This window comes from Amphiura filiformis, chromosome 9 (genome assembly GCF_039555335.1).
Source record: "Amphiura filiformis chromosome 9, Afil_fr2py, whole genome shotgun sequence".
Taxonomy (NCBI): domain Eukaryota; kingdom Metazoa; phylum Echinodermata; class Ophiuroidea; order Amphilepidida; family Amphiuridae; genus Amphiura; species Amphiura filiformis.
In genome coordinates this window covers 11513528-11537046 of record NC_092636.1, presented here as the reverse complement: position 1 = coordinate 11537046, position 23519 = coordinate 11513528, and the positions used below count along the sequence as shown (strand labels likewise).

The 23519-nt window shown below is 37.3% G+C and overlaps 2 protein-coding genes across 4 annotated transcripts in view; one reads left to right on the top strand and one right to left on the bottom strand.

Moving 5' to 3' along the window:
* LOC140160626 (phosphatidylinositol 3,4,5-trisphosphate 3-phosphatase TPTE2-like) overlaps positions 1–7446 on the bottom strand; it is a 95394-nt gene extending 87948 nt beyond the window's left edge. Inside the window, exons 1-3 of the mRNA XM_072183877.1 lie at positions 7279–7446; positions 4025–4494; positions 1947–1994 (exon numbers count right to left, since the gene is read on the bottom strand). Coding sequence (XP_072039978.1) covers positions 1947–1994; positions 4025–4179 — 203 coding nt within the window. The 5' untranslated portion in view covers positions 4180–4494; positions 7279–7446. The remainder of the gene's footprint in view (positions 1–1946; positions 1995–4024; positions 4495–7278) is intronic.
* Positions 7447–7845: 399 nt separating this feature from the next.
* The window catches only part of LOC140160622 (uncharacterized), a 97705-nt gene continuing 82031 nt past the window's right edge, over positions 7846–23519 (top strand). Inside the window, exons 1-2 of one of the 3 annotated variants that reach the window (XM_072183873.1) lie at positions 7846–8108; positions 15148–15440. The gene's annotated coding sequence lies outside the window, so the exon portion shown is untranslated. Of the gene's footprint in view, positions 8109–15147; positions 15633–23519 lie in introns of all 3 variants that reach the window. The other 2 variants (XM_072183872.1, XM_072183875.1) reach the window with 2 other exon arrangements.

Genomic DNA, 23519 nt, shown 5'->3' with positions numbered 1-23519 from the left:
AGTGCGACCCTCTCCAAACATCTAAATTAGCTAAAAATTTAGGACATGTTACAAAACTTTATTTTCTTGAACCTATTTAGAATAATTTAAATGTAGCTTTTACCGCTTTTTTGTGGCATCCTTCAGAAGTGAGCGGTCCGATACCAATATTTTCGGTCAAATCTCCATTCAATTAACACGGGAGTTGGCTAGCTATGCCTTGCCCTCACTCATATTTTACAAAAGTGCGACCATTTCTGAACATCTAACCTAGCTGTAATTTTAGGTCATGTTAGAGAAATATATTTGCTAGAAGTTTTGGAGAATAAATAAAATATTGGCTGGTTATTTTTCACACAGTGATGTTAACTAGGCAAGTGTCCATTCTCCCAACATACATCATTTGTAGAGGTCACGCGTCAATGGTGAGAGCACTGTGTATTGTGTATAGGAAAACGGACAGTAACTGCAGTATGTTAATTTTGTACCATACTAAAAAACACCACATTTTCATAATATTCTTTCAATTTTATTTTCTAATTTTCATAACATTCTTCGATTTCTTTCAATATTTAATACCAACTATTTATACTGATAAATATGTAAAATTAGGTTTTTGCTTTGATTGTCATCAGGACAACTTCATGTTACAAGTTTTCAAACTTTAAAGCATACATTTAAAAAAAATCGAAAATAATTTGCAATGTTAAAATGCACACTAAATTGTCAGCTGCAGCTGCTACACAGGTAATTTCAACAATCAGCTGAATCGATACCCATGTTCATGAGCACAACTAACAGCATAAAGGACAGCCTTAATTAACGACAAACTAACTACAAGCGCAACAAAAGCTATTGGCTATTATTATTCAATTAATTTCATCATTCCGATCAGGAATTATAAAGAGTGTTGTTGACATAACATAATGAACATATCAAAATAAAAAGTGCGAGAACAATTAATGGATATGTTTCTTCCCCTTCCCCCTATGAAAGTTGTTTTTTGGGGGGAGGGGGACACTCAAAACCGAATGTGTTACCATCCTCAAGCACAGATTGAAAGCGATGCCACCCAACATCATGGAACGAGTGGATAAAATTTTAAGGTCCTAATTTCTGGCTGCTTCGCTGAAACGGGTAGGCTAGTGGCACAATTATCCTGCACATCACCGTTTAGGCTTGGCATTTCAATTATGGGGTTATATTAAATACAATTTCTTGGCCCCAAATTTCACATACAGAGCAAAACAGTGGTAAGTGAAAAAGGGTCCCATTTTTATTTTGGAAGGTCAGAGATTAGGGTAGGTATTTTCATATAAAAACAAGGATGTAACACATGATCGTATATGAGAGTCACCCCCTGGATATTTTCGAAATTGCATAAAAATCATACCGTAAACGTTCGCCTAATGGCGCTATGGGCTGCCTTGACATGACTGGAATTTTAGGCACAATCTAAAAGTGCCCTCCCATAAAAATTCCACCAGCAAATAAGGGCACGTACCCCTAATTCTTGTTGGGATTTTCAGAGGAGGGAGCTCTCTATTTGTACCTGAAATTTACTCCAAGGCAAAGGAGCTCATGTGCGCCATTAGGCGAACGTTTACGGTATTGGTCCCCCATCAAGTTGGTACATACTTCTGGTATGCTATTAGACAATGTGCACTGATTAAGATTTATAATATCAAAATCAATCAAATAATCAAATTAAATTTCAATCAATCAATATACATTGATTGATTGATTGGTGATTGATTGAGATTACGTCATACCTTTACTGGCTCAAGCTTGGATTAACTTTGTTTTATGATCATTTTGATCGTGGTTCTGAACACAGATAGCGTTAGCCAGTTAATCTGTTTTGACGTCGCACTACGACAGCGAATACCTCCTTTTCCACCTTTCAATATGAGGACGATATGGTGTAATTTTCTTACAAGAAAATGATTCCATCCAAATATATTTACCTCACATACAGGTTCTCAACCATCTTCAAAGTTTTCTTTCTTATTCGTCTGTAAAACAAAAACACATTATGCAGCCATTATCAGCCATTTAGCAAGGGTGTGCCCAGATAAATTCAACCCAGGGCAGTTGGGACCCAGGGGGACATCATAAATTTTTGGTGGGTATGCTCCCCCGAAATTTTGAGGGGGTTGGACTTTTAGAGCTGTGAACAGGTAAAACAGGGTCTTTTGGAGCTGCGAACAGTCTTTATTGGCTTTCTGGTTGAAAATCGCCTGAAAAAAAACCCAGAAATGTGAGAAATAAGGAATTTTGGTTTCTGTTAGAGCTGAAATTATCAAAATCAAGGGTCTTTCAGAAATCTGTGTTTGGTCAAATCAAAGGGTCTTTTGGAGCTGCTCCCACCATGTTTTGGTGCAATTTGAAAGCACAGATTAAAACAAGGCGGTTCTCGAACCACGAGTCTCGCCTGCTTTTGTGACCGCCTGCTTTTGCGATTACTTTTGGTAGAGGTAAATGAATTTGGCGGTTATCGGCTGGGCACGATTATCTGGCTGATGGTGACTGTACCCACCAAGTTTCATGCCCATGCAACAGTTTTTACTAATTTGACTTCAGATTACCCCTGGTGGACTCGAAATGACCTAGCAAAATTTGGCTTTAAATGTTGACTGTACCCACCAAGTGTCATGCCCATACGACAGTATTTACTCATTTGACCTCAGATGACCCCTGGTGACCCAGAAATGACCTTCCAAAAATTTGGCTTTAAATGTTGACTGTACCCACCAAGTTTCATGCCCATATGACAGGTTTTACTAATTTGACCTCAGATGACCCCTGGTGACCTCGAAATGACCTTCCAAAAATTTGGCTTTAAATGTTGACTGTACCCCCAAGTTTCATGCCCATCCGACAGTTTTACTAATTTGACCTCAGATGACCCCTGGTGACCTCAAAAATGACCTTCCAAAAATTTGGCTTTAAATGTTGACTGCACCCACCAAATTTCATGCCCATATGACAGTTTTACTAATTTGACCTCAGATGACCCCTGGTGACCCGAAATGACCTTCCAAAATTTGGCTTTAAATGTTGACTGTACCCTCCAAGTTTCATGCCCATCCGACAGTTTTTACTAATTTGACCTCAGATGACCCCTGGTGACCTCGAAATGACCTTCCAAAAATTTGGCTTTGAATGTTGACTGTACCCACCAAGTTTCATGCCCATCCGACAGTTTTTACTAATTTGACCTCAGATGACCCCTGGTGACCTCAAAATGACCTTCCAAAAATTTGGCTTTAAATGTTGACTGCACCCACCAAATTTCATGCCCATATGACAGTTTTTACTAATTTGACCTCAGATGACCCCTGGTGACCTCGAAATGACCTTCCAAAAATTTGGCTTTAAATGTTGACTGTACCCACCAAGTTTCATGCCCATACGACAGTTTTACTAATTTGACCTCAGATGACCCCTGGTGACCTTGTAATGACCTTCCACAAATTTGGCTTTAAATGTTGACTGCACCCACCAAGTTTCATGCCCATACGACAGTTTTTACTAATTTGACCTCAGATGAACCCTAGATGACCTCGGTGACCTTGACCCACTAACCAATACAAACCGGTTCTGTCTCGGGTCAAGATGCACCCACCCACCAAGTTTGAGGAACGTGCAACCCCTAGTCTCCGAGAAAATAGGCGCAAGGCAAACTTTAACCAAAACTTTAACCAAATTTGTCACATCCACACACACACACATACATACACACATACGGAAAAGTGATTATATAGTCTCCTGCCTTATCAGGCGAGACAAAAACAAAACAAAAAAAAACCAGGTATTTTTTCTTTTCATGATCATGTTGAACTTGCCCAAAAAAGGTGATTCCTTGACCCTGTTTACACAGAGCATGAAGTCAACTTCCTTCAAATTTGACCACAACTTTATTTTGTGCGTATACAATAATGACAATTTTAACGACTCATCCTTCACTTTTAAGGGATTTATACACGATTTTAAGGGATCACTGAATGGGACTTTAAATATGTTACGTTGAATGAAAACTTACTTCATTTTGGTTAATTCCTTCAACTTTGCTTTTTCAGTTTTCTTATACTGTATTTGTCCATCTTCAATACTTATTGGTATAAAATTATCATCCACATGCTCGGTTGGAAAAAGCTCTCCCCCAAGTCTTGTTTTCTCACTGTACATCCCAGACATGCTGTTGCTAGGTAATATATGGTTGTCATGGTTATTATGGCCTCCTCCATTGGATGCAAAGTTCTCTACATTCTTATGGTTTGTATCAGCAGGTGAATTGTTGTTTGAGGATGAGGCATTAAGAAGAACATCTTCCCTTGCTCTGTTTCTTCAAGTAGGACTCCGACTTCTTCTTCCAAAGGATCAGGTACTACCAACACCAATCTATCATCCATGATTGAATCTTTGACGGTCACACACAATTAGTACACGGTTAAGTAAAATATATTTCCGTTGATATTTTCCTTAATTTCTAAGTTTCAAAACAGTTGTCACCTGAAAAAGTAGAAAATCATTGATGTAAGCATTTTTCAAGATAAAATTAAACACATAATGCATGCACTGTACAATAACACAGCAACACAAAAATTTTTAGAGAAAATCTTTAAATGTCAGGTTATATATATTATGGATAAAATCATAAAATAATGTAGAAAAACATTTTTAAAAACTTGCTGTAAAACATTCTATCATAATGTTATTTTTAAGTGCTAACAAAATATTTGGCAAAAATGTTAAACAAAATGTAATATTTCACAACAACAGCTTGGCAGTATTTTTAAAATGTTAGTGTTTTTTACAATTTTTTAACCTCACATTTATGTTTTCAGCAAAAGCAAAACACAATACAAAAATGTTTTTAAAAAAAATTGTGTTTGCAAGGAAGTAGCTATAGTAGGAATTCCAATTGAATGAACACAATAGCTGTACTCGATCGGCCACGATTGTATATCGCGTATTTCAAACTACAATGCGAAAGCACGACCTTGGATACAATGCTAACATCATGGACGGATTCACTTCTGCTTTACTAACGCACAGTCGCATACGCTGGTGTATATCGCGCACTGTACGCAAAAAAGTCGTGCTATTGAAAGCTGCGTTCATTCAATTGGAATTCCTACTGTAAGTAGATGCTTTAAGGGGTACTACACCCCTGGCCAATTTTGTGCCTATTTTTGCATTTTTCTCAAAAATTATAGCGCATTGGTGACAAGTAAGATTTGTATATTATTGGGGCAAGGACTACAACTACTGCACTGAAAATTCAGCACCTCAAGGCAAGTAGTTATTGATTTATTGATCAAATACTGGTTTTCCCTCATTTTTGACTGTAACTCCACAACTGTTGTCTGTGCTGAAATAAAATTTCCAGTGCAGTAGTTGTAGTCCTTGCCCCTATAATATACACATCTTACTTGTCACCAATGCGCTATAATTTTTGAGAAAAATGCAAAAATAGGCACAAAATTGGCCAGGTGTAGTACCCCTTAAGAGCCACTAGTCTTCCTTATTATGTACCCAACTGTGATACAAAAAAAATTTTCTCCACAAAATTCCATATTAACACCAGCAACTCACATGTACAATATGAGCGTGCTCAGTGCCCTAGTTCAGCTGAAACAAATTCTTGAAATTTCGGCCTCTCTGAGCCTAGTTTACAAATGACAAACTTTGGAGGGGCATAACATCTTGCGCCATCATCATCCCAACCTGCATTTTACATTTTTTTTACTAAATGGTTCACAAAAACCAAGAAAAAAGTTGGGATCTTGATGGCGCATAAAAACAGCAAATTCAATGTTTTGATGAAAAGCGCCCACGTGTAAACTTCAAAGCTAGTTCCAGTAACTGTAACTCGGCATACCATCAGGTCCGTAGATGTCATTATGTTTATGATAAAGACTGAAGTCTTGCTGGCAGGACTAACTTCAAAGCATCATAACGGGCTGTGCCACCAAGATCTCAAGTCCGAACAAATTTGAAATTAAAGACCTCCATGGTAAGTTTCATTTTCCAGCAAAAACTTTTTGGGTCTGAAGTCTGGTACATGTACTTTATGAGCACTCAGGATAAACAACACATTTATATACATACCAGTGAACAAGATCAATGGTACGGTATACCTTGATAAGGCCGTGTAAAATTAATATTTTTGTTCTCGTCCCCTCCCTCCTCAATTTCTGGGATTTGTCAGATTTTTTTTTTTTTTTTAGAATTTTTCAATTTTTTTAGACTTTGGAATGATTTATGAAATCTTCATACATATAAATAAGTTTATTAGAGAACAAGCATCACTTCCAAGACTTTTGTGGTACTCTAGGGGTTTATCCTCAGAATCTCACATTTGAAAAAAAAAAAAAAAAAGGGCCTCATCGCTTCCTCGAGCACTGTTGGAGAAGACCGAAAACTACTGACAATGCTAATTTTACATTGAAAAAAAAAAAAAAAAAAAAAAAAAAACCCTCCCTCCTCATCAATTCATGAAAATCCTCTGGACGAGAACCAAAACATTAATTTTATACTGGCCTAAAGCCCCTTATTTAAAAAGTGCCATTGCCATGTATGTGTACCAATTAATTAATTGTCCATTTGCCTACCCCCACCTTCGAAAAAATTAGTACCCCATTTCCTCCACACAAAAAATGCTTGCACCCTGTAATTTTACCCTCCCCAGGCTGCATAGCTAGCCTATAGCCCCTAACACTACTACAGTACAGGCAATGCAGAGTGACTGAAGTTGTATGAAACATGCCCCATGATCAAAATCACATTGCTCATTGCTATAGAAAAAATATTAAATTTGTGTACATCGTGGAACATTCAACTCACGCTTGTTACTCGCGACTAATCATGCTAACTACACGCAGCATACAACGCTACTCTCACGGGTCCATATTAGCGAGGCTATCTGCGTACAACTGCTTACTATGCATAGCCACGCAAAGAGTATGTTCCACGATGTACACGAATTTGATAATTTTTCTATAGTACTTACTACTAGTAGTATGGCCAAAGCCCGGGGGCCAAAGATCGTGCATCTACCCCTATCATACACCCTAGAAAGTAGGGGCTATACCCCTGTATGTATACGATCTTAGGTATGGTAGATGACAGACAGGCGGGTCAAAATACATGTTAATTTTAATATGATCATCAGCATTTTTATGACACCTGCTTGCTGCTCAGTGAGTGAGTATCATGAGCCGAGTTCAGAATGATAAAACACTGACTCGGCCGGTATGAATGATCATGCAAATTTTATTTTTTAATACTCACAAATTAGATTAGAAATCTTCATTTAAATTTCAAGATGAACACCATTATGGTACACACAACTAGAATACAGGGACTGCCTTATTTAGTCCTTATCAGTGACAAGTTGCCGGTGTTATCTTCCTATGCATGTCATGTTATGTAGAGAGATGGCACTAAAATAAACACCTGATAAACTGTCACTGGCAATCGTACAAAGGTCACGACTGACACCATCCTGCGGCACCAGCGGCGCCAGATGGATAGTGGTGAGAGGGCGCTAGTCTACTTAAATTTTTACACCAGACCAGACCAGACAGTAATATTAAAATACTTCCTCTGTAAAAAAAAAGAAAAAAGGCCACCTGATTTGGGGGTATGGGGGAAATACGGTTTTATGGGAAAGTCCTCAGCTTATAGGGAGTTCCAACCCTAACCCTTATCCTAGCTCTTAAAAGGGCATTTCGTCATCCCCCCACTTTTCTCAACAAAAGTCCTCCTGAGTTTCGAAACAGTATGCTGCCCTCATTGAGTCAATATTATTAAAATCAAAATGAGGAGGATACAGCAATTGAGATGAGGTTGGTGATTTATTTGTACACGCTGAGATCAGGGAGCTGAGCCTGAGATTGATGGTGAAATGGCGATCATTACACTACTTTGTCTATTCTTGTTGTCATATTTATAGTCCTGTATTCTCTCATTTTAGGTATCGCTCAGGTGTCCGACGCTGAGCTGGTGAACCACCAGAAGCTACCAGACAGTCAAGTTTCTTCCGTCACGTGCAAGTTGAAGATACATGTAGGCCTATCTTGAAGTGACTGTTTAGATATGCAATATTCTGCAGCAATAAGGTAAGTCTATATGTTTTATTAGTTGTTCTAGCTTATATTATTTAGCCTTTGATTATCATTGATAGTGATACATATTCTAATTAAAGACAGTGGCATGCGCAAAGGGGAGGGGAGGCAAATTGGCAAAAGTATACAAAAAGTCAAAATCAGGTTTTTACGCTTTTTTGGTCAAAAAAGGTCCAAATTTTGTGAAGAAAGTCCACTTTTCACAAAATCGCACCCCCTTGGAAAAAAGTCCACTTTTTCAAAATCAGCGCCCCCCCCAAAAAATCCTGCGTACGGGCCTGCCCAGGACTAAGGATACAAAATGGCGCCCCTCCCAATTTCTTGACAATTTGCACAAATTGATGGGCCTATCACTCATTAATTTTGGTTAGCCTATAATGAAGTTGAATATCAGCCTTTTCGCCAGCCCATAGGGCTGGTACCTAATTCTGAGATGGGATTTGTGTACACTAAAGATTAGCTAAGATTATAGCCTTCTTCTATTGGTATGAATTTTTTTTTTTACTTCTTGTGGTGGAAATGTTTTTGATGTCTGCTAATTCGATTTGCAAGGAAAAGAAGGTATGTTTTGCCGTTGAGTATTGCCAAAGTTATGTTTGAATTAATTATGACTTAAAAAGTTATCATAGGTTAGGCCTACACATATAAACATAAACTTGTTCAGCAATCAGCATATCAAAAATATGACATGGTCAACAATTAGTAATTAGCCGGGAATGATCATTGGAACAAGGTCATATCAGTGGACTACTGAGCATAGCATGATGTTTGGTTGCCTGTGAGTGCATAATTGATATGTTGATAACAGATCTATTAATGTTGTAGAATCAAAATCTTCATTATATCTTCATTATATGGACCACATTGAAGTAATTATCTGTCCTATCCTGTATCGTTTTATGGATAAAATTGACTCAAAATGTTATTGATGATATTATTGCTATCTTTAACATTAGTTTTGTCTTTTCAACGGAAAAATCCGATGGAAAATAAAGTTTTTAGGGTTAGCTATAATATTGAACAATATATCCCATATTTTGGCATGCACTTATAGAAAATAAATAAATTATTGTCTTACTTTATAAATTATAAATACTGTAAAATGACACATAACTAAAGTGAGGCCACTTTCTATCTTTTTTATTTGATTCATAAAATTACATTCAACAAAATGATTGAAGACTGAGAAAACAAACAATGCAGACTATTACAGAATGGAGTAGGTAAGATGCCATGTCCATAGCTTTGCAGGAGTTTCGGACTAACAATCAACACATTCAAAAAATACAGTTTAAAAGTGAAGATTGTAGTGAATGATCAGTCCTTTTATCATGTGCTTGCCACTATCTACTTTATAGTAAACTATACATTGCGAAATAATATAAAATCATTTTAAAATAAAATGTGCATGTAAGTTGAGTTTACATAGCTTAATTAACTAACAACTGCAGTGTATTTCTTGATTTTAATAATAAGCATGGGTAAAAAGCAGTAAAGACAAAAATACAGAACAATTTGGAATAATGAATTAATTAAGAGTTGACAGGAGTTGCTGTTTCAGTGTGCATGTTCTCAGCATTGATGGTTTGGTGAACTGTCATGTAACATGGATGTAAGCGTGATCCTAAAAATGCCTTTCACGGTGACCCAAACTATTTACAAGACCTCTTCTGCATTGAGGCTGGCCTTCCCTTTTAAAGGGAATTTTTATTAAATGATTTTGTGCAGTATGGGCATGAAGAGCACGAAAAATTTGACTTTCGACACAAGTAGGGGCGCAGAATCGATGCTGAATTGGTGAATTCTGCGCCCCCCCTCCAAAGGGTGGCGCCCAGGGCATGAATTTTTATTCATTGTATTTGATGTCTAACTTACTTTTTTTAAATACTGTACAGTATGTGGGATAATGATTTTAAAACAGTTTTTTCTAACTTCGGCCCTGACTCTGGAGCTTTTAAAAAGGAGCAATGCAATGCAAATTATTTTTGTTAGGCCTAATGGCTTAATATTTTGCTAACTGTGAGTGTTGAATATTGAATGTTATGATCTCATATCAATTATTCAAAGATGTATACCTCATCATAAGGCTTATCATAATACAGCCAACTGAAATAATATTACAAGTTTTAAATATAAATCAAAACAGTATAGGCTAGGCGTGGGTTGAAGTTACCAAATACGTTGTACATTTTTTTCTGTAGGTTCTCTAATTAGGCAAACTGATCTTTTATGTGGGCTTTCATGTCCTTTTTGACAGTACTGGTTTTTTTTTCAGTTTTTAATAACACTGGCCCTTTCTTTGGTGCATTTCTATGCACATTCATTGTGCATGATTTCATCAGATTTTCTACATTTTGTGTAGACTATGCCATAGTCGATTTTTGATAAATAAAAGCATGTTATTAATGTTAATCATGATGAAAGCATTCAGTTGAACTCAAAATTATACTGATATTTATTACATCAAAATACTAGTATAAAATTGTTATGAAAAAGTTTATTATATTAGTGACAGTAAAAGTAAAGTATACGTGAGGCTTATTATATTATTGAATGCAACATTATCATAATGTCATAATTGTATTGGCACTTCAATACTGAACAATTCTGATTTTAGAATCTGCCAGTTTATTAATCGTGAAATTCCAGGTTAAAAATCGACTATGGACTTTCAATTTTAAACGGGATTCTGAACGGGCAAAGTCCCTAACACTCACACTGTCAATCATACTTGTTTATCAATCAAATTTAACCGCAAGCAAATACAAGACGCGCTCATGCACTTACTGACGCGTTCATGCAATTACACAACACAAAGGCCGCATACTAGCTCATACTTGTGTACCATGTAGTTATTAATGGTAATGACAGGTACCCGGAGGATTTAAACCATAACGAGATCTGGGCGACCAATCACAAGCCAGATCCATTTAAAGATGCATTACATCATGGCCAATTTTAGTAGGCCAGATTTCCGACAATCTCATCCATAGAAGCTCATAGACAGCCGTGTTAAGCATGTAAACCGCAATCCAAAGTCAGTAGTCCACTTGGGAAGCTAACAAACAGAGGGAGTAGGGTGACTGAAAACCCACCCATCGATATACCAAAATCGCTGAAAAGGTACCCCAAAACCGTGGCACATCCCCGTATACCTTCAACCAGGAAGAACCCCTCCGGGGAAAAGATCAGATGTGAAAATCTATCAATTGTGCACACATTAATTAAATCAGCTTAAATACAAGAGTATGCACAATGGGCAAGTGGACTACGGGGTAGTCTACATTTTGTGTGAATTTTGTGAGGAAGCATGGGAGCCACTCAAGTTTCATAGTGTGTACACACCAGAAAAATGTGAGGAAAGGTTCATTTTCAGAGAACGCAGATCATTTTAGACCGGGTCAAAATGCCTATTTTCTAAAAAAGGGGTTGTTTTTAAACCTGTAATTAGTGGATTGGATCATTAAACATGTTTAAGTATTTTATTTCCTGATTTGCATCAGGATTATCACCCAAACATTAAATATATATATATAGTAGAAAATGATCAAAAAACACACCATGTAATAAAGGATATTTTATCAAATTTACCTTCGATAAAATTCTACTTTGGGGTACCTTTCAAATAGAATTATGTTTATCGGGTAAAATTTGTTGCAAAACCAAGCTAAATTCCTGTTTAGGGCAGATCTGTGTCAGTTCCTCTGATGATGATGCCCTCGACAGTGGCGAACCTAGGACTTTCAGGTGAGCCAAGGCTACTTTTATGGGGGGGGGGGCAAAATTTGATATTCAAATTATCAACAATGGGCTACCCTAAAAAGCACCAAAAGATCTAAAATTTAATCTTAAATATCAAGGCAGCCAGCATCCCATGAGGGGGAAGGGATGAAATCTCTACCTTTGCCCCTCGGGCCCTCGAATAGCACACAGAGCCCTAGTGCAATAATTGGTTATGGTTATTATTGCCAGCCAGGGTGTGATAGGCCTATATGAATTTGTCGCAACTCAAGTTCCTTTCCAGAAAATCTTCATTGTATTATGTAGTAGACCTGAACCCCCTGTTATAATTGATTTCGCCTATATTTTAGACAATTTCAAAGAAAGTTTGTGATTTTAACATTTTGGCTCAATTTTGCAATTTTTTACAAAGTGGACCTTTTGCTGATTTATAGGGGTGCGTCACGGTGCGGAGAGAAGAAATAATTTTACTCGCTTTCTAGACAAGCATAACCACTGTGAGAAAGCAAGCCATTTCCTGTGGTCCTATAAGTTATAACCTGCAGATATTACTGACATGATAATTGGACGTCATCCCATCATTATACCGACACAGTCTTACAGGCGTCGTTATTTCATACCTTCCAGCTGTAATGTAACACCAAGTTAGTTTAAGAATTCACACATAGATACCAGGCTAGAACAGTTTGTAAACACGGAAGGTCATTAGCACTTCTTTCGGTGAAACTTAGCTGGAGATGCATGACCAGGGAAAATGTTGGCGTTTATTTTGGCATAGGTACGTGTTAAGAACATCATTTTCCATATCTTATCTGGAAATTTGTGAATGGGTGGGAGGAGATGCAGCCCCCGGTTCTTAGGTTTTGTTTAAGAAAACAAAACGTTATTCTTGATAATAACAATCATATACATTTGAGTGGGTGTATGTTGCATTGTGGTATTTTCATATCTTTCTTGGCATGCGATCAAAGAAAATAAAATTATTGCACAAAATACATTACAATTTTTCCTTTTAATGTACTATCACAATAATTGATATGTGGCAATATTAAATTTGGTCTTTTGAGACCAAGATCAATGTTAAATTTATATGACCAAAACACCTGTGTTATATTGGCAAATTTTGATTTCAATTATGATCACAACATACAGGCAGAGGCAAACAATTTTAAACAATTATGGTCATTTCAAAATTTTACTCCCAGATATGTTATTCCACAAGCAATTATTGCCAACTTCGACCTGAGTGAATCATTATGTCACATTATACTGAATATTCCATCAATATGATTAAGTTTTCATAATTTCACATGCCACAAGCCATAACTCAGAAGTTATAAGAAACAAATTACTTTTTTTGTATAATCACAACACATTTGGCAGTAGGCCTATCATCCTATAGGCTATTCTATTCAAGTGACCACATACTGTAAAAGTAGAAATTTTCGCGAGGTTTTTATTTTCGCGAGTGGACATAAAATCGCGAAAATAAAAACTCGCGAAAATAACCTTTTGCATTAGGTTTCTATTGTATCAATATCAAAACCGCGAAATTATTCTCACGCAATTGACAAAATGTTCAAAATCGCGAAAATATCTTCTCGCGAAAATATTGACTTTTACAGTAGTTTTTTATTTGTCAAAACGGTCCACTTTGTGTGACACATTTGTCAGGCTATTGGTAGGTCTGCGGGTAGATGCAAGCAATTTGGCAGAGATGGTTATATTTAATACTCAGATATGCACAACAGATTGCAGTTCAGTCTAGTGTTGCTAACCTGACATTCCTGCATGATTATCTTGACTCTATGTATTTCTAGATGGAAATTATTTATCATTATGGATATAGATGACTAGTCATAGTCTTTCTGTTACTTTCAATCTCAAGTTTGTGTCCCACTAATTGGCACACAATAGGACAAGTCTACTACATAATGTAAAATACATACAAGAATTGGCCTTTCATGAGGACCCAAATTGGTCTCCATCCAAAGACACGGTGCAAGCCTTCATCAAACAACCAGAGCTCACAATTTGATCTTAAGTTATGTAGTACAACCTTTAGTACCCAACATTCGCAAAGATCATTTTGTGAATATGCAAAGGTATTGTGCTGAAGGAACTGTGTCCTTAGAGATGCACATGTTCGAGATCCTGCTGGTGTTGTGACATTGTTATGAATGTTGAGACAAGTTCAAAGTGAAACAAGTTCACAGTAGAAAGCAGAGACCATGCTCACCCAAGGGGGTCTGGTTTCAACTAGGGTTCATGACCCCAGTCAGCTGTTATCAAGGTTATCACTTGCAAACATACCAATGTGTTGAGTCTTTATTGCTTCAGGATTTTAAAGGGCATTCAACAGATGATGAGATGGTATGAACCCACAGTGGTATCATAGACCCTAGAAATTACATTTCTAGGGTCTATGGTGGTATGAACCCAGCAAACACAAAACGTTTTACAGAAAACTTTTTTTAAATGTGGGTTATAGCAAGCGGGGTGGCCGGACCATGACCGCCCTGCTTTATGAGAAATTTGCTGTTTTTCTTTTTAAATTTCAATTTGAGCATATTATTTGTATTTTGACCGCCCCACATTTGGGATGGCGGCCTACATATTTTTTTCATCCTTGCTGCTGCCCTGGATTAGGCCTATGTAAAACAGCAATCAGAAAGAAAGCATTTTTTGAAAACTTGATTCAAAACTTTATAAAACACAATATTTTGCAAAAACGTTTGCCAAAAAAAGAAAATTTATATTAACATTTTGACAACATTTTTGTTTTGAAATGTTGTTGTGAAATTTTTTCATTTAAAATGTTTTCATGACCTTTATATAAGACAATTAGGCCTAAATGTTATTAAAATGTTTTGCCCCAAACCAAATCTTGTTTATAACACATTTATATGTGTTTATAACACATTTATAATGTGTTTAAAACATTCTTGTGTTTGCTGGCAATAATGTATGTTTTACAGGGAGCATTTGACTTATAGAAATGGGCTAGTTACATATTTTGTCCCAATTGGTAATATTTGTTTACAAAATAGCCCTGAAATAAGTGAAAGGCAATAACACTTTAATAATTAATTTAGGCCTAATCAAAATATTTTAATATTAAAATATCTTTAACAGTTTCAAGGAATATAAATTATGATATGTTTTGTTTCATTTATTAAAGACTTTTTCATTCTGAAAGATTCTTAGCTATTCTTATCATGTTAAGGAAATCACCAAAGTGCAAAAGTTTAAAAATATCAACCCATATTTTTCATTGTTCATATATTTCCAGACGACTTGCCTTTAAGGTGTGCTATATTTTTACTGACCAGACTTGAAGAAAACAGCGCCACTCTACTCAGTCACTCAGTGTGAGGATTTCCCCTTTCCTGTGGTGTGTACACATACAGAGCATGTGGGTGATTATTACCGTGGCCGACACACAATGTTTTTCTGATCTGCGCAGCCAGCGAGTCGCTCCATTGATTCACAGAGCCATCCATTGGCAGAGATGTGGTGAACCACTGGTTAATAGCCTGACCTATGAACGTGAGAGAGCGTGAGTGAAGGCATGTGCTAAGCAAGGTGTGTATTGGAGATTTAATACACTGCTCTGTGTGACTTCTTTACATATTGAGCTATTATAACGAATGAAATACCTTACTGACTTACCGAGCTGTTAGGGAATCATCAGATATTTTGAAGGATATTTTTGGAAATAACCAGATATTTGTTTTGGAATAAACCTTAAGAAGATGTCATCATGTTTTTTCTATGGTAAGTAGTAACATTTCTGTTGCCATGGTTTTGTGATTAAGAAAATGAAAAATATTATATTGCCAATGACAATGCACACCACATTTTAGATAGTGCGCATTGAGAATGTAGGGAAATATTGAAGAGAGTCAAGTAGAACATGTTGCATTGTTGACAAATGGTAGAACTTGAGAAACTCAAAACTCCACTTGATTGCGGGAAGATAACAATATAATTATAGCTAATTATGATGGAAAATTGTAACCCACCAAATTCTGTCATCGTACCAGCCGGGGGGTGTAAGCATATATCCCCCCCTCGGATATTTTTTTCCTTGGAGAAATGGAACCAACGCATGTATCCCTCAGTTGTCCTCCATACCCTTAAAATAAAGCAAGTCTCTGCCATACTTTTTAGACCCAAAAACAAAAATTCAGTTTTGATTCACCAGAGAACCTTATTTCAACTGATTTTTTTTACCCGGTACCATGTGTGATTCAGGTATTCTTTTTACCTATTTTTGCTGTTTTTGATTGGGCCTGGCTGTGCAAAAATACTGTTTTTGTCTTGTTTTTTTTTGTATGCAACTTGAAATACAAATGCCCAAATATATAATTTTTCAGAACTCATACAATATTGCTTTAATGTTTAAACACTAGTATTCCCATAAACAAGCGACCCTGATTATTAAATGGGAGAGCCTGAATTCTGAATTTTATTATAGCTTGTTTTCATTCTTCTACAATGGATGGTAGCAAATGTAATACTACTCAGTATATACCCGAGAGGTCACTCCCATTGTGGCCTGTACACCATCGCGATAATGAAAGCAGCGTAAAAGGGTCGATTTTTTTTAGGTGGGTAGGCACGATCTGCAGCGTATCGCGTTTAGGGTGTCAAAAACATGAAAAATTGGAAAAAAAGGTAGCAAAATTGCAATTTCTAAATACGCGGAAATGAAATTTAGGGTATGAAATTTGATGTTAGGAATGAAATCCCTGTTTAGGGTGTTGTTTTAGCCAAGGGTTAAATCCTTGTTTAGGGTGCTTTTCAAAAGTTGATTATAGCGGATGGTGTACATGCCACAATGGGAGTGACCCCGGTATATACTTTCTTATGTTATTTGGAAAACATAGGTCAGGTTATAGGTCATCTGGTTGAGGTCAAATTTAGGCAGCCATTTTGAACAATATGTGTAGTCCGACGAGAAGGACAGCTTTTTTTCTAAGTTAACAGACTATACTCAGCTCAGACCATGGACTGAAGAAATCGTGATTGCGCAGAGGGGCGGTTAGTGGATTTTTGTGGTTAAAATCTTTCTTGAACGATCAGAGTCAGAGAGCGTGTTTCTACAGAGCCAAATACCGTTTTGGAAACGGTATGGGACCGTTAATCACTCCTGTGGATTGACAAAATATTAATGGTGTGTTACTGTTTTGGTATAAAATTGTGGTAGGATGTTTACTATGTCAGTCACCATGACAGATAATTATTCCTGTTATTAAATTGGATTCTCATTTTTATGTCCTTTCAGTTTCAGTTTTTATTTTTAGCTTTTATTAGGTCATAATATTTAGGCCTATATTTTGGTGTTTTGCATGCCAGCATGCCCAGGCATGTAGTCACTTGCCAGGAGTTGTTTGCAAGGGAATAGATGCAAAATGCAAAATGGACCTTCCCCCCCCCCCCAAAAAAGATAAGCTAATGTGCAAAATGTAAACTTAATTAACCTCTAAAAGTTTGCAAGCACATTCCCTTGCTTTTTGGGGCGCCCTCTACGAAGGGTGCACCATATAGGCATGACTTTGTGAAAAGCTTCTAATTTCACTCTTGCTAGATTTACTCCGCAATTGTTTTGCTAAAATTATACCCTTGCTCAGAAATAAAACCACAATATGCTTGGATTTTATTTTATTATTGTTTTCTGATATGCAGGATTTCATTTCAGGATTGTTTCTGGACGGAGGTCGGGTGAAAAACGAAATTACGTTTACATGACTTTGTCGAAATTGGTCGTGTGACAAGAGTGAGTGTATAGATGACTAGGGGGAAGCTTACTTATTTGTGTCTTCTATACTATCCATCATATACCCTAGGCCCTGCATTCCATGAAGCATTTCTCTCGTATTTGTTATTTGATCATCTTCTACTCTTCCCTAAAAAAATCATTATAATACCAAATCTAATCACCATGGAATTCACCATATACCGTCCAGCTCATTGGGCGCCCATTTCTTTTAAAGGAATTTTTATTTGGAGTTGGGTTGTGGAAGGATTTGTGTTTATTTGTTGTTGATAAACTATTCTTTCTTTCTATGAATAATTTACTTTGGGGGGCTAGTTGTGGGCCAATTGGACTGTAAGATTTTTAAACTGAAAAGTAGACCTTTTTATCATTTTTGGTATGCATCACACCCACTGCACCACTCACCCCTTTTAGGCTAGCCCTACTAGTATAGGGCCTTTTGACCGTGGTGATCCAAAACCATGATATATCATAAAACCTGGCTATATCCAGAGAACTGCTAAACCCTGTGACTGCTATTCCCCAGAAATTTGGGTGGAGCGGTTAGTGGGTTTTAGCAGTTCTCGGATATAGTGTGTTTAAAAGGCCCTATAGTAGGGCTATTTTAGGCCTGAGGCTGATGAGCATGACATTATTTAGTTCCATCCCAGTGTCCTGCTTTCCCAAGCCTGAAATCACAGTCCAACCTCTGGACCCTGTTCACATTAGAAAATTTCTTCATTTGACGAAGATAAGTTAATCTTGATTAACTAATTAAGCATGCGTACACATATTTACGCTGTACGGAGACCAAACAAAGACATTGCACTGTACACATTTCATGAGAATTAACGAAGCTCGAATGAAGCTATTAACGCCCAGCTATTATTAAAGCCGGTGAAGGTCACTTATCACATGATCATTTTCCTTTGTTGAACGAAGCGAGCGTACACATTACAAAATTAGCTTTGTCGAACGAAGTATTCCTTCGTCGAAACAACCTTTTTAGCTTCGTTGAACGAGTAGTATTTTTATACTACTCATTCTTCACATTATTTTAAAATGCTATTTTAATTTTGTGATTGAACATGGTGAATGACAGAGCTGAAGAAACATTTACTATATTGGGTATATCTGCAATCATGGCAATAGCTGAATCTCGCCGAATAACTGAAGGATAACAATTGGCATACTTGGGATGGCAGTGAACTTGACAAAGCAATAGTGCATTAAGACAACTCCCCATAACAACATACTGGGAGTGGAACCATGACTCAAAATGTCATTACAATGTCCGTCCTTCAAAGTCCATTTCACTGATGCCTGGGACTGATCCCTATCCATAGTCATGTTCACATTTTGAGTTACACCCGGCGTAAACTTACACTAACATTGATAAAAATTCCATAAATATTTTCCCTAATTCTACCACGTGTCCACGCCAAGCCTACTCCTAGCACTACGCCATTCAGTTCCACAAAGCATTCACTTCTGGTCAGCGTAAACATCGGCTACAACTTTCGGTGTTTCCGTTACCTTTTTTAACCATACGAAATGTAATTTCTTAGTTCCGCATAGCTCGCTACTCCTGAGTTTTGTCAGGAGTAAATCGTCTGGGGGAACTTACGCTGACCATCGTTCACACCCGCCCCCGCCCCCCAACTCAACACAAAATTGATAACCATGAGAGTTACCAAATGCCGCGGAAAAAGGGTAATTATTTTACCAGTAGCGAGGACTGCGAAATTGGGAAAATTGGGGGTATTTAATTTGGATAGTTCGCGAAATTTGACCGTGAAATCAGCAAAATAGGTGGTATTTAATTAGCACTGTCCGCGAAATTTGGATAAAAGGGGTACTTGGGAAAATCCGCTAATTTTATGTCCATATTTAGTGTCATTGAAAAGGGGTGTTGGAAATTCTAGTCATTGAAAACCACAAAACAGGGGTTGTTTTTGGCCAAATTTTGTCCTCGATTTTGCATGAAAAAAGGGGGTAAATTTGATGAAAAATCATTGCAAAGGGGGTCTTTAAAAGATTTGGTAACTCTCATGGTTGCCAACTTTTGTGTTGAGTTGGGGGCCGGGCGTTCACACTGCCACTACTCCTGGCAGCACCTTCCGCTACTCCTAGCAACTTGCGCCGACCGAGTTCACTTGGCGTACATCCGACAATGTGAACACAGCTTATCAGGGATTGTAATTTGTTGTAATTGTATAAAGCATTTGAAATCAAAATCATTGAATCATTGAATCTTTATTTCCATAATCCAAATTAAAATATTAAAATAATAATCAAGTCTGGAGACACTGTACCACGTTCAAGTTAAAGCTGTCATGGTTCAGAGTCAGAATTACCCTAAAATAGTTCATAGGCTAAATCTGATTACATAAAGAGCCAATGGGATTACAATGAAATCTATTTATAATTTCATAACTGATCATGTGTTTATGTCTTAGGGAAGTCGTGTATTGATCTATAAATAGATTCATTTTTTTACCATCTATGATGATATTGAACTTGAGGCTTATAGTATAGGGGCCTACTAGGAATCTTTAAGTACTCATTAATTAATTATGGTTAATTAGCAGTTTTAAGTGTCAGGGTTGATATAGACTATGCCATAGTCGAATTTTGATTTAAGTAAAAATATGTTATGATTAATCATGATGAACGCATCCTGTTGGAGCTCAAAATTATACTGATGTGTATTATAATTAATAGTAAAATGGTCATAAAGAGTTTATATAATTAGTGACAGTAAAAGTAAGTATACTTATGTTATTGAATGCAACACATCTTGAATAATGGCTCACTTTAATACTGAACAATTCTGATTTTGGAATCTACCAGTTTATTCGCGAAGGCCCGATTAAAATATTCGACTATGTACGGTACTTTGACTTTTAAGCAGAACTTTGCCTCGGGACTTTGTTCTCTAAAATACACAGTCAATCATACTTGTTTATCAATCAAATCTAACCACAAGCACAAAGGATGGTGGTACAATACGCGCTAGATGCATACATTCATCCACCAACTTTCGCGCCAGCACAAAAGCGCCGCATTCCATAGATAGTTGTGTACCATGTATAGTTAATGGTAATGGCATGTGCCGGAGGATTTAAACAATAACGAGATCTGGGCGACCAATCACAAGCCAGATTCATTTAAAGATGCATTACATCATGACCAATTTTAGTTAGGCCAGAAATTGGCCTAACTCTCCATAGAGTCCTGTGTTAAAAATGTTAACTGCAAGTCAAAGTCAGTAGTCCACTTGGGAAGCTAACAAACAGAGGGAGTATGGTGACTGAATTAAAGATCAGATGTGAAAATCTATCAATTGTGCACAAATTAATTAAATCAAAGTTTTAAGCTTAAATGCAGTAGCCAGAATATGCACAATGGGCAAGTGGACTACGGAGAAGTCTATAGGGTTGATATTGTAAGTGGATCTATGAACAGTAAAATGTAAAATAGGTATAGGCTATAGAATATCTGTATATATAATGTGACATGATCAAGGGGAGTGAGTCACATGTCGAAACTGGTCGAAAATGAGTTTTACATGTATTTCTAAAGAGGACATATATAGAGCTTTCAGAAACTGAAAACCCCATGTTGATACAACTTTTCTTTGCGAAGTTACGTCAATTTATCAATCCCTGAAAACAATATAAAACTAGTGGCAAATGGTGGTAATAGACCACAAACCTAGCTGGGCGTGTTGGTGTTGTGGAGGTATCTGACCCCTACAAAATGTTCCAAAAATGTTCCCCTGGTTATGAGGTTTGTTGTCACCGAGTTTGAGTCCCGTACTCCTTACAGATGTCCAGATTATGAAATTCTAAGATTTGGCCCCAGGTGACCTTTGACCTGACCCCTGCAAAGTGTTCCAAAATGTTCCCCTTGGCATTAAGCCCGTACCCTTACAGATGTCCAGAAAATGCATTTCTAAAATTTGACCTCTGCATGACCTTTGACCTGACCCCTGCAAAATGTTCCCCTGGTCATGAGATTTGTTGTCACTGAGTTTGAGACCCATACTTCTTACAGATGTCCAGAAAATAAAATTAAAAGGTTTGACCCCAGATAACCTTTGACCTGACCCCGGCAAAATTTTCCAAAATGTTCCCTTGGTTATTAAGTTTGTTGTCAGCGAGTTTGAACCTCGTACCCTTACAGATGTCCAGAAAATGCATTTCTAAAATTTGACCTCTGCATGACCTTTGACCTGATGCCTGCAAAATGTTCCCCTGGTCATGAGATTTGTTGTCACTGAGTTTAAGCCCCATACCCCTTATAGATGTCCAGATAATGCAATTGCAAGATTTTACCCCTTAATGACCTTTGACCCCAATTCTGTGTGCAAGTGATGGGCGCTGGGTAAAGCCGATGCACATGTGTAAGTGACGTCATTGTGCTATGTAATATGTGGCAGAAGAAGCATTTTGAAGGTATTTGGTTATATACCAAAAATGCCCCTTTAATGACCTTTGATCCCAATTCTGTTTGCAACCTATGGGCACTGGATATAGCCGATACATATGTGCAAGTTACGTAATTGTAGGGTGTAACATGTAGGAGGAGAAGCATTTTGAAGTTTGTTGCCAGAAGAAGAAGAAGAACTAGTGGCAAATGGTGGTCATAGACCACAAACCTAGCTGGGGTGTGTTGGTGTTGTGGAGGTATCTGATCCCTGCAAAATGTTCCAAAAATGTTCCACTGGTCATGAGGTTTGTTGTCACCGAGTTTGAGTCCTGTACCCCTTATAGATGTCCAGAAAATACATTTATAAGATTTGACCTCTGCATGACCTTTGACCTGACCCCTGCAAAATGTTCCCCTGATAATGAGATTTGTTGTCACAGAGTTTGGGCCCCATACCCCTTACAGATATCCAGAAAATGAAACTATAAGATTTGACCCCAGATAGCCTTTGACATGACCCCTGCAAAGTGTTCCAAAATGTCCCCCTGATCATTAAGTTTGTTGTCACCAAGTCTGAGCCCCGTACCCCTTACAGATGTCCAGGAAATTCATTTCTAAAATTTGACCTCTGCATGACCTTTGACCTGACCCGTGCAAATTGTTCCCCTGGTCATGAGATTTGTTGTCACCGAGTTTGAGCCCCATACCCCTTACAGATGTCCAGATAATGCTATTGTAAGATTTTGCCCCTTTAATGACCTTTGACCCCAATTCTGTATGCAAGTTCTAGGCGTGGGGTATAGTCGATGCAATATATGCAAATGACATCATTGTACTATATAATATGTGGCAGAGGAAGCATTTTGAAGGTATTTGGTTAAATACAGGAAATGCCCCCTTAATGACCATTTACCCCAATTCTGTTTAGACCCTATGGGCACTGGATATAGCCAATACATATGTGCAAGTTACGTAATTGTAGGGTGTAACATGTAGGAGGAGAAGCATTTTGAAATTTATTGCCAGAAAGAAGAAGAAGAAGAAGGAAAGAAGAAAGATCGGATAGCAAAACAGTACCTAGCTCGGGGGGTTGAAAACCCCCCAGCTAGGTAAGAAGAAAGAAAGAACTAGATCTGGGAACAGATCTGAACCTAGCCGGGCGTTCTGGGCCGGAAATGCTAATCTTTGACCTTTGATCCTATTTACATATAACTTGAGACAGAAAGGTACAATCACAATGGTGCATCACTGTAGCATGTAGGGGCTTTATCCGTCTCCCATAGGCTGAGATACAGCTACTTTTCCATAATTTTAAACATTTTTTGCAAATTTGACGTTTTGACCTCCTTAATGACCTTTGACCCCAATATAAAAAAAACCGCATATACACCGAGAAAATGCATTGTTACAGTTTAAATTTAAAAATCTACTATGCTTAGTTATGGAGATAAAATTCTTGAAGTTATTTA